At 40.8% G+C, this 11,900-nt stretch overlaps 1 protein-coding gene across 1 annotated transcript in view; it reads left to right on the forward strand.

Annotated features, from left to right (window-relative positions):
• Window positions 1-2,785, forward strand: part of ZC3H12B (zinc finger CCCH-type containing 12B) — a 52,952-nt gene extending 50,167 nt beyond the window's left edge. Inside the window, exons 4-5 of the mRNA XM_055438528.1 lie at window positions 5-111; window positions 1,365-2,785. Coding sequence (XP_055294503.1) covers window positions 5-111; window positions 1,365-2,785 — 1,528 coding nt within the window. The remainder of the gene's footprint in view (window positions 1-4; window positions 112-1,364) is intronic.
• Window positions 2,786-11,900: the final 9,115 nt, after the last annotated feature.

The following is an 11,900-nucleotide window of genomic DNA, read 5'->3' on the forward strand; positions in this document are numbered from 1 at the left end:
TCAGATTTATGCCTCCAGATGATCCTTTAGGACGTCATGGCCCAAGCCTTGAAAACTTCTTAAGAAAGAGACCCGTTGTTCCTGAACACAAGAAGCAACCATGTCCTTATGGTGAGTACCCATGTGCAAAACTGAAGAAGTCTGTGAATACTTTTCTGTTCAAGGTTTCCCTTTCAAAGGGAAAATCCTGGCTTGTCCACTCTCTGTGAGTTAAAGTCTGTGTCTTCATATATTTTCAATTAGGCATTTAAAGAACCATCCTAGAAATTTCCTGAGAAAAAAATAACTAGAATTGAAGGAAAGAATAATTGTCACTAGTTAAAATGATTCATATGTTCTAACTGTCTCTGTCCTGAGCAGTGTTATTGGGGGCAGGGAAGTGCAGAAACTTACTTGGAAGAAGAAAGGGCAATGACAAACTGCGTTTGGCCCCAAGAAGGATGTGTCTTTCAGGCAGGTGACTGCGCCCTCTGTCAATATTACCCTTCTCATCCAATCTGCATTTTCCAGTTTGCTTCCAAACTTTATCTTCTTTTCCTATTTTAAATATAGTTTTTACATCCATGGCTGATTCATGTCAATGTATGCAAAAACCACTACAATATTGTAAAGTAATTAGCCTCCAATTAAAATAAATTAAATTAATTAATTTAAAATAAAATAAAGTAAATAAATATAGTTTTCTAGAGTGCTTTCATGATCTTACCCAAGTCCCTGTGACACAAATTTGTGAGCCTAACAGTAAGACATATGCTGCCTGGTCTGAGGCAAATTTGAATGTTCACTGTTTTTGAATAATCATTTATTTATAAGACATCTAGGTGTTTGTTCTCAACTATCATTTATTCATATCATAGAGTATTTCATGTTCACTATCTTGATTTAATTCTCACAATGACCTTATAATAAAGGCATTATGAACCTTGTTTACAGAATAGGAAAATGAGGCACAGAAATTAAAAATCACTTACCAAGGTCACATGGCTAGTAAGTGACATAGCTGGAATTAAAGCTCAGATCTGACCAGCCTCCAGGCCAATGCTGCTACTACTCTACACTGCCTCAGCATGCAGGTTATGCCTAGACAAAGTTGTGAATTTCAGGAAAATGAAGGCTGTTCAATGACAATTCTTACCTTTCACACTGCAGTTTCCTCCCTAGGTTTCCACTTCTTTCCTCTCCGCTCACAGTGTGTGATGCCACCGTGGTGTTGTCTGTCTCCCGTCTTTAAGAACAGTTAATTTTCTGTCTTAAACCCCAAAAGTAAAACTCTAACCTGAGTGACCAGATTGTTAAAACAGCCTCTGGCACAGAAAGTTGCACCACTGTGAGAGAGAGTCTTACCCCAGGGCATTATTTTTCAGGCAAAAAATGCACCTACGGCCACAAGTGCAAATACTACCATCCGGAGCGGGCCAACCAACCGCAGCGTTCGGTGGCTGATGAGCTCCGCATCAGTGCCAAACTGTCCACAGTAAAAACCATGAGTGAAGGCACCCTGGCCAAGTGTGGCACAGGGCTGTCTAGTGCCAAAGGTGACATAACCTCAGAAGTCAAACGCGTGACCCCCAAGCGTCAATCGGATCCCAGCATCCGGTCCGTGGCTGTGGAGCCTGAGGAATGGCTGTCCATTGCCCGTAAGCCTGAGGCCAGCTCTGTCCCCTCACTTGTGACTGCTTTAAGTGTCCCCACAATCCCACCCCCCAAAAGCCATGCAGTGGGTGCCCTCAACACCCGTTCAGCCAGCAGCCCAGTGCCAGGATCCTCTCATTTCTCTCACCAGAAGTCCTCATTGGAGCACATGACCAGCATGCAGTACCCGCCCATTCTGGTTACCAATAGCCATGGGACCCCTATTAGCTATGCTGAGCAATACCCAAAGTTTGAGCCCTTAGGGGACCACAGCTACTATTCAGTGTTAGGCGACTTCTCCAAACTGAACATCAACAGCATGCATAATCGAGAGTACTACATGGCTGAAGCAGACCGGGGGTTGTATGCCCGGAATCCCAACCTCTGTCCTGACAATCGTATGAGCCATACCAGGAACGACAACTATTCCTCTTACAACAACCTGTACTTGGCTGTTGCTGATACTCATCCTGAAGGCAGTTTGAAGCTGCATCGCTCAGCATCTCAGAACCATCTTCAGCCTTTTCCTCATGGTTACCATGAAGCCTTAACGCGAGTGCAGAGCTATGGCCCAGAAGACTCTAAGCAAGCCCCCCTCAAGCAATCAGTCTCCCACTTAGTTCTGCATGCCCAGCACCCAACAACTGGAGCACGCTCCAGCTGTCCTGGAGACTATCCCATGCCTCCCAATATGCATGCTGGGGCAACCCCCCAGCCAGGACGTGCCCTGGTGATGACTCGGATGGACAGCATTTCTGATTCTCGCCTATATGAGAACAATCCCATGAGGCAAAGACGTCCTCCTCTGTGTCGGGAACAGCATGCCAGCTGGGACCCACTGCCCTGTGCAACTGACTCCTATGGCTACCACTCCTATCCTTTGAGTAACAGCCTCATGCAACCATGCTATGAGCCAGTCATGGTACGGAGTGTGCCTGAAAAGATGGAGCAGCTTTGGATGAATCCTTGGGTTGGAATGTGCAATGATTCCAGGGAGCAAATGATCCCAGAGCACCAGTATCAAACCTACAAGAACCTCTGCAATATTTTCCCTTCAAACATTGTTCTTGCAGTGATGGAAAAGAATCCCCACACAGCAGATGCCCAGCAACTAGCAGCCTTGATTGTTTCTAAGCTTAGGGCTGCACGTTGACATGACATAGGACTTATTTCTTTATATAAATATGAATACCAATAATGCACTAATACTATGATAATAGTAACTAATAGTTTTGTGTTATACTTTACAAGTTACAGACTGTTTATATCATTGAAGTGCATAACAACCCTGTGAGGAAAGTCTTACTAATGTCTTGTTTTCTAGACAAGGAAACTGAAGCTCAGTGAGTTCAAAAGTGACTTGCTGAGGTCACACTGCTAGCAAGTGATCAATCAAGACTCACACCCAAGTCCTCTTAACTCCAAGTCCTATACCCTTTTGCACTGCACCATGCAGGTAATGGAGGACAAAATCCAGGGGAAAGGCCTAAATGCAAGCGACCCCAAGGGATTCCATTACCAACTGCTTTCTTAGTCACACACTCTATATTATGAAGTATCAATGACATATCTAATTTAGAGAGCAAGAGTATCAGGATCAATCCATGTGTTGAATTAACCATTTAGGATTTTTAATAAGAATATTTAAATCTATTTAAAAGTAAAGACATACTTTATTGCATGGATATCTGACCATTCAATACCTTTATTAACTGAGATATAGGGTCACATTGAAGTTTCTAGAGCTATATTTCAAACCTATTGTTAGCAATTATATTGCATGTAAGACTGTATGTATTTAGTTTGAGGTGTGTGTGTTTGTGTATCTCTATATAACCTTTTGTATAGTGGTGATAAAAAAGACAGACTTTGCACAGTCCTTAGTCTACAGCTGTATAGATCACAAATCTGACTTGATGATTTTACATCATATTTCATAGTTTCAACTAGTTTTGAAAGTGAAACTACATCCCAATATTTGAATATTGCTTTCTTAGGCGCCAGAGCAAACTGGCTCTATTTCCTTTGCACTTTTTACTTGTCAACATTTATTGAGAGTTCTTCACTTTTAAGTCTCTTCACCTTAGTAAATTAGGGATCAGATTGAAGCCTTCTTCTGAAGAAGAGGTGATGGATAGTTCCAAGTTTGATACTCTCAAGTTCCAAGCATAGTAGTTTCATGTGCTAGACAAGCACAGAAGAGTTGGACCAGGACCAAGGGATTTACTACCAGAATTTGCTTCTCTTAATCCCAGGAGAGATTAAATGATGAACACAAAAAGCTGCATTCAAGGGGGGTCCAATGGATGCTCTTTGGACTTCTGACCTATGCAGTATTCAACATCACAGGATGAAATGCATTGAAGGACAGTGCACTGTCGTGTAATCCACTTTCTCCTGCCATCTAACCTTTGGGCAATAAGGTCTATCAATGGTGGAGCAGAACTTCTTTAGGAAACAAAATCAAGGGATTTTCTAGGTGGAGAAATCTTCCAAAAGGGGATACCACATCTTTGCTAATAGCTGCCTCAGTTACCTACTTCAAATGCATGCAAAGGGTGCACTTGACTTTAGGTAATTCTTAAATGGATTACTAAGGAAGGCAGGACTTTGGATTGACAGCACTATATAGGCAACCTGTATCTTGCTCAGGGTGGGAAACTTTGTAGCTAAATGCCTCTAGAGGAGGCGTTTATTGTTTTTGTTTTTTTAAACAGCTGCACTAAATAAACCCCTTTTTGAATTGTATATTGCAACATTTTGAACCATGACCAGCTCACTATTTCTTGAGCTGGAACTTGCTAATTTCTATGGTGGTTTTTTTCATGAAAGTTGAGAAGGCCTGGTCTTGGCCTTTTGTTTCTTCATGAGAAGGTGTGACACTGCCTATAAATGTTTCTTACTGTGAAACACTCCGAATGTGAGACTGTAGTCAGGGTTATTTCTGGTGGTTTGATAACGGCTTGCATGCTGCTTTCTGGCTTTCTGTCTCTGTCCTGGTTGATCAAAACTTCCTCTCAGTGTTTCTCTTCAGTTTACCACAGTTCACATTCATCTCCTACCCTTTGATCTTTCTATCTCCCAGCGTACTGAGGAGTAAAATTATGTTCTGCCAGGTAGGTCCATAGAGAGTGAAGTGCTTGCTGTTTCACACAAACACCATTTCATACCTTCAACTTCTTGGACCTTCTAAATCTCTCCCATGTCTAAGTCAGGGTATGTGATGATCTTAGATGACTCTACTGCCTTTGTGCCAGTTAGTTCACCTTCCTACAAAAACCATACCTTCCTACAAAAACCATAAATGGTACCACAGTATCCACTAGCTGCACACTGTACAGGGAAGCACAAGATTAATCTTCTCAGCTGCAGTTCATCTGGAACATGTTTATGTTCAGCACTCAAAAAAATATTGTAAGATCCTCCCAATACAGGAAATATTTTTTAAGGTAGCATATGTATTTATTTCCTAAAAACAATTGTCATTCTTCTCATAAAATGTGTATGAATCAAAGCAGCTAGGAGCAATGCCTCAAATAACCAGAAATGACCTTCTGTTGATACAAATTGTATCTCTTTTTCTCCTGACTGTATAGAAACAAATGTACAAAACTCATCTTAAACTAGATTTGGTACTGACTTTTCATTATGATGTTTGTGGCACTGTGTGTCACAAGGGAGTACCCCAGGATCATGAGGGAGCTTTTATTTACAAAGGGCAGTAGTTTATAGACAAAGACAATTTTTCAAGGCCTCTTGATTACTATGTGCAACAGATATTGTGCATAGTTTCAAGCACTATATGGCATAAGTTTCTCTTTAGCCTTTAAATTTAATATGTCCTTGCGAACGAAATTTTGTGTACAAAATTGTGTTAGTTGTTCATCTGTAAGAATCTATAAATGGAGCTGTACAATTATGAATGCATAAATTGAGCTTGTTTATATTGAGGTCTGCACACTTCTTGACTGTTCCATTTTGTCTGCAATTATAAAACAGCAAATACAAAGAAACATTGAAACCCCTTTGGCTTCCTTGATAATGAAATCAAGTTTCCATCCTGGGGCTAAGTGTGTGTTCTTCAGGATACTTACCTCCAAGTACTAAGTAGGGGTTACTACACACTGTTTTGTGTGGTTTTCAAGAAGTATATTTTGCAAGAGGTGCTTTGTGATTTTAATTCTTTCACTGAGTTTCTGAACTCATAGCAAGTCTGTGCTTGTTCAGGCCTTAGATTTTGTAGATTTTGTGAATTGTTTTCTTTTTGTGATTTTGTTGTTTTATTGTTATTTTTATTTCAACCTGAAGAAGTGTGACTCTGGAGTGGCATAGTCAATCTAGGGCACCATTTCTGTAAGATGGCTCAAAGGAAAAGGAGCCTTTTCAAAGTTAACATACAGCCATTGCATGCTCTCTTAAGGTACAAGAAATGGAAGGGGGGATGACACATGCCTTATGGAAATGGTATACAAAACTTTTCTTCTAAGTAATGAAATGTGGATATATATATATATATATATATATATATATATATACACAGTCTCTCTCCTAGTTTCCAGGAGAATACTTCTAAATCCATTTTTTCTATTTTAGAATAAATTATCTTTATACAGTAATTCAAACACTTTCATCCATTAACTCTTGGCACTGGGTTTTCTTCTTATACAGAAGAGCTCATTTTGAGAGGCACTCAGTTACTGTTTTATGTATGCTTTAAGTATGGGACTTTGTATAAACACCCTTTTTGAGGGCCAACAATTTCAATACACTTTGTTTAACTCTGGGAACCAGGTCTGGAGCTTCACAGGGAAAGTAATGTTAAGTTGTCCAAAGAGCCCTGCTCAGGTGTCCTTCCAACCCTTCTCTACCTTCCCCTAGTTGGTTTATCCTCAGGCCTGACACTGAGGTGTGTATAATCTTCAACTAAAATGGCACTACACTTAGTTCTCATTGGAAATCAAACCAGTATATTTTGGGAACTTGCTTGTCTAAGTAGTTGATGCCAAAAGACTCAGCATATTCCATATCTATCATAGTGCAGCTAGCTATATACATAGGCAGATTGACTACTTTTAGTCCTGGTTTGCATATCATTGAGCTATAGAAGTTTGCTTTATCCATTTGTGGGATTAAATGATACTGTATAATGGCTGTAAGCTTTTTATAAAATATCTTTGGGTTCTACGTTTGACCCAAACATAATGTAAGTCTTAATGACAAAGTGCACAAAGCTAACCAGAGAAGAGTGAAAATATATCCTGTTCCCAGTTTTGTCTGCACCTAAAATGCATGTGCAATGCTTTGCAATATGTTTTCACTGGCATGAATGTGCTGACTATTTCATGAGGTTTTAATTTGTTTCACGTATAATCATGATGGAAAATGCTGTATTCTTGACAACAATGAACTGTAACTACATTTAATTACTGCATAAACTTTTTGTTTACTCACCACTAATGGCTCTGTTTCTTTACAAATATCACCAACAAAAGCCATACCACACCTACAAATACACACTCAACTCCTAAAAAATTAGATTTCTGTCCTTGGATTTACATCTTGAGATAAGCAATAAGAGGAGGGATCTCCCCAATGAGTTCATCTGAATTCTGTCACAGTAAATATTGCTTTTGTTTAGTCCCTAAGTCATATCTGACTCTTGTGACCCCATGGACTGTAGCCTGCCAGGCTCCTCTGTCCATGCGATTCTCCAGGCAAAAATACTGGAGTGCGTTGCCATTTCCCTCTCCAGGGGATCTTCATCTCCTGCATTGGCAAGCAGATTCTTTACCACTGAGCCACCGGAGAAGCCCTCACAGTAAACATATGCCCTCTAATTTGTTTATACTAACACAGATATAAGTGCAAATCAATTGGCTTTTCCAACAGGGCTGGACTGGACCAGGCCTCCAACTGGTGGGTTAGAACTTGGTGGAGGGATAAGGGCTCAGGCTTATTTCTCTAAATGACCTACTGTTTCCCCACTGAATAGCCTCAGGTCCACAGAGAGATCATCTGCTGAGCCTTAGCCAGAATATCAGAGCTAGAAGCAGCCTAGAGAACCCTATAGTTCATAGAGAAGTCATGTGGGGACTGTGGGGAGTGCTCAGCTGTATGGACTCCATCAAGGTATAGGTATGAGAACTGAGGCACCTAGAACTGAAGAGATTTGATTGAGGCTGAACAGGGCCAAGAGTAGAACCCCAGGCCTTATTGCTCTCAAGCTAGTGAGCTCTTTATCACAGTGGTGTCTGCTCTTCCATGAACCTGGCTTCAAAAATCTCAGGTTTCAGGAGGACTCCAACCAACAATGGCCCTTGGTCCTTACTCTCCATGGACCTGGATTAGAAATGGACTTCAATAGCCTACTTCTTATCTTTAGGTCAGTCTTTGAGGGCTACAGAAGAGCACTTTTTCCTGGGTTATATGAAGACTTGAGTCCTGAGTTCAAGGCTACCAACCCTGGCATGAATCCACAGAAATCACACATACAAAGCTTTAAGAGAAACTTCATATCTATGATCTTTTTGATCTTTACAAGCCCATGAGGCAAATATTCTTTGACAAATGAAGAAACTGGCATGATTTGCCCAAGGTTGTTCTCATTAAGTAGTAGAGTGTGTTGTTCAGTCGCTCAGTCATGTCCAACACTGCAACCCCATGGACTGAAGCACGCCTGGTTTCCCTGTCCTTCACTATCTCCCAGAGTTTGCTCAAACTCATGTCCATCGAGTCGGTGATGCCATCCAACTATCTCATCCTGTCACCGCCTTCTCATTCAGCCCTCAATCGTTCCTAGCATCAGGGTTTTTTCCAATGAGTTGGCTCTTCACAACAGATGGCCAAAGTATTGGAGCTTCAGCATCAGTCCTTCCAAAGAATATTCAGGGTTGGCAGCAATTCTTCAGTGCTCAGCCTTCTTTATAGTCCAATTCTAACATTCATACAGGACTACTTGAAAAACCATAACTTCGACTATATGGACCTTTGTCAGCAAAGTGATGTCTCTGCTTTTTAATTTGCTGTCTAGGTTCATCACAGCTCTTTTCTTCCAAGGCCTGGAACCTTTATTTTTGGGTAGCGTCTTCCTCTACACTAGAGCAACTCAGACGTCAGTGTGCTTCAGAATTATCTGAAGGGCTTGTTAAACCAGATTGCTGGCCACTGTCAACCATTCTGATGTAGATCTGGAGTGAGGTTCAGTCATTTGTATGTCTAACAAGTACTAACACCAAAATAAGATGTGCTTTGCATCACAAGGGATTGGAATACAAAGTAGAAAGACCAGAGATACCTGGAGTAACAGGCAAGTTTGGCCTTGGAGCACAAAATGAAGCAGGGCAAAGGCTAACAGAGTTTTTTCAAGAGAACACACTGGTCATAGCAAACACCCTCTTCCAACAACACAACAGATGACTATACACACAGACATCACCAGATGGTTAATACTGAAATCAGATTGATTCTTTCTTTGCAGCCGAAGATGAAGAAGCTCTATACAGTCAAAAAAAAAATGAGATATGGAGCCAACTATGGCTCAGATTATGAACTTCTGATTGCAAAATTCAGACGTAAATTGAAGAAAGTACAGAAAACCAATAGACCATTCCGGTATGACCTAAATCAAATCCCTTACGATTATACAGTGGAAGTGACAAATAGATTCAAGGGTTTAGATCTGATAGAGTGCCTGAAGAACTATGGATGGAGGTTGTAACATTGTACAGGAGGTGGTGACCAAAACCATCTCAAAGAGAAATGCAAGAAGGCAAAATGGTTGTCTGAGAAGGCCTTACAAATAACTGAGAAAAGAAGAGATTCAAAAGGCAAAGGAGAAAGGGAAAGATATATCCAACTGAATGTAGAGTTCCAAAGAATAGCAAGGAGAGATAGGAAAGACTTCTTAAATGAACAATGCAAAGAAATAGAGGAAAACAATAAAATGGGAAAGACTAGAGACTTCTTCAAGAAAATTGGAGACACCAAAGAAACATTTCATGCAAAGATGGGCACAATAAAGGACAGAAATGGCAAGGATCTAACAGAAGCAGAAGACATTAAGAGGTGGCAAGAATACACAGAAGAACTGTACAAAAAAAGATCTTAATGACCTGGATAACCTTGATGGTGTGGTCACTCACTGAGAGCTGGACATCCTGGAGTGTGAAGTCAAGTGGGCCTTAGGAAGCATTACTACAAACAAAGCTAGTGGAGGTGATGAAATTCCAGATGAGCTATTTCAAACCCTAAAAGATGATGCTGTTAAAATGCTGCACTCAGTATGTCAGCAAATGTGGAAAACTCAGCAGTGGCCACAGGACTGTAAAAGCTCAGCTTTCATTCCAATCTCAAAGAAGGGCAATGCCAAAGAATGTTCAAACTACTGTACAACTGAGCTCATTTCACATGCTAGCAAGTAAATGCTCAAAATCCTTCAAGTTAGGCTTCAACATTACATGAACTGAGAACTTCCAGATATACAAGCTGCATTTAGAAAAGGCAGAGCAACCAGAGATCAAATTGCTAACATCTGTTGGATCATCAAAAAAGCAAGTGAATTCCAGAAAAACATCTGTTTCATTGACTATACTAAAGCCTTTGACTGTGTGGATGACAACAAACTGTGGACAATTCTTAAAGAGATGGGAATACCAGACCACCTAACCTGTCTCCTGAAAAACCTATATGCAGGTCAAGAAGCAACAGTTAGAACGAGACACGGAGCAACAGAATTGTTCCAAATTGGGAAAGAAGTACATCATGGCTATCTATTGTCACCCTGCTTGTTTAACTTCTATGCAGAGTACATCATGCCAAATGCCAGGCTGGATGAATCAATCACAAGCTGGATTCATGACTGCCAAGAGGAATATCAACAACCTCAGATATGCAGATACCACCTTCATGGCAGAAAGTGAGGAGGCGATTGAACTGAACTGAACTGAACTGAGGAGGGAACTAAAAAGCCTCTTGATGAATGTGAAAGAGGAGAGTGATAAAACTGGCTTAAAACTCAACATTCAAAAACAAAGATCATGGCATCTGGTCCCATTACTTCATGGTAAATGGACAATCTATGGAAACAGTGACAGACTTCATTTTCTTGGGCTCCAAAAGCACTGGGGACAATGAATGCAGCCATTAAGTTAAAAAACACTTGCTCCTTGGAAGAAAAGCTATGACAAACATAAACAGCATTTTAAAAAAGCAGAGAAATCATCCTGCTGATAAAGGTCTACATAGTCAAAGCTATGATTTTTCCAGCCATCATATTTGGATATGAGTTGGACCATAAAGAAGGCTGAGCACCAAAGAATTGGTGATTTTGAATTGTGGTATTGGAGAAGACTCTTGAGAGTCCCTTGGACAGGAAGGAGATTAAACCAGTCAATCATTAAGGAAATCAACCCTGAATATTCATTGAAAGGACTGATGCTGAAGCTCCAACACTTTGGCCACCTGATGCAAAGAGCCAACTCATTGGAAAAGACCTTGATACTGGGAAAGATTGAAGGCAGAAGGGGCCAACAGAGGATGAGTTGGTTGGATGGCATTACCAACCCAATGGACATGAGTTTGAGAAAACTCCAGGAGATATGGAAGCCTGTTGTGCAGCAGTCCATGGGGTCGCAGAGTCAGACAAAACTTAGTAACTAAACAACAATTACCCAGATGGCACTGATATTACCAGAAACTTGGATCTACACCAAACTGTTAACCTGTGTCCTTGGGCAAACCCCTACCCTTTTTCTCTGAATTAATGTCTCAGTGTATTAAATTAGGGGACTAGGTTTCCAAATATTTTTTAGCATCAAAGCCCATTTTGAAAAAATATAAATTTTATATATAATACCAATACATACACAATAAAAATCCAGGGTGCTTTAGAGAAGCGCTGGAGAGGAACCAAGGGTCTGCAGCAGCCATCTTCCCACAGAGCAGATGCTGAGGCTATGTCCCAGAATATATATTTGCAAATCCCTTGACAAGATGTGGCCTAGATGCTCCTTGAGGGCTCTCTTCTGACATTTTTGGCTGCTAAGACTTAGCATTTCGCAGGAGAGGGAAGAGTTGGAGGGAAACTTACCTGTGCATTAACCTATACAGACTGCTCTGCCCTTGCCTGATAGTTGGGTCCACACAGCACAGGAAATCTCAACCTTTGGGGCTGTTGGGCTCATGGATCCCTTCAACAATCTAATTAAATCTGTGAACTAGCTCTAGAAAAATGATCACATACACATACCCACAAAGATATTCAGGATATC

The sequence above is a fragment of the Moschus berezovskii genome, chromosome X, assembly GCF_049115385.1.
Source record: "Moschus berezovskii isolate FMDL1 chromosome X, NW_MosBer_1.0, whole genome shotgun sequence".
NCBI lineage: Eukaryota > Metazoa > Chordata > Mammalia > Artiodactyla > Moschidae > Moschus > Moschus berezovskii.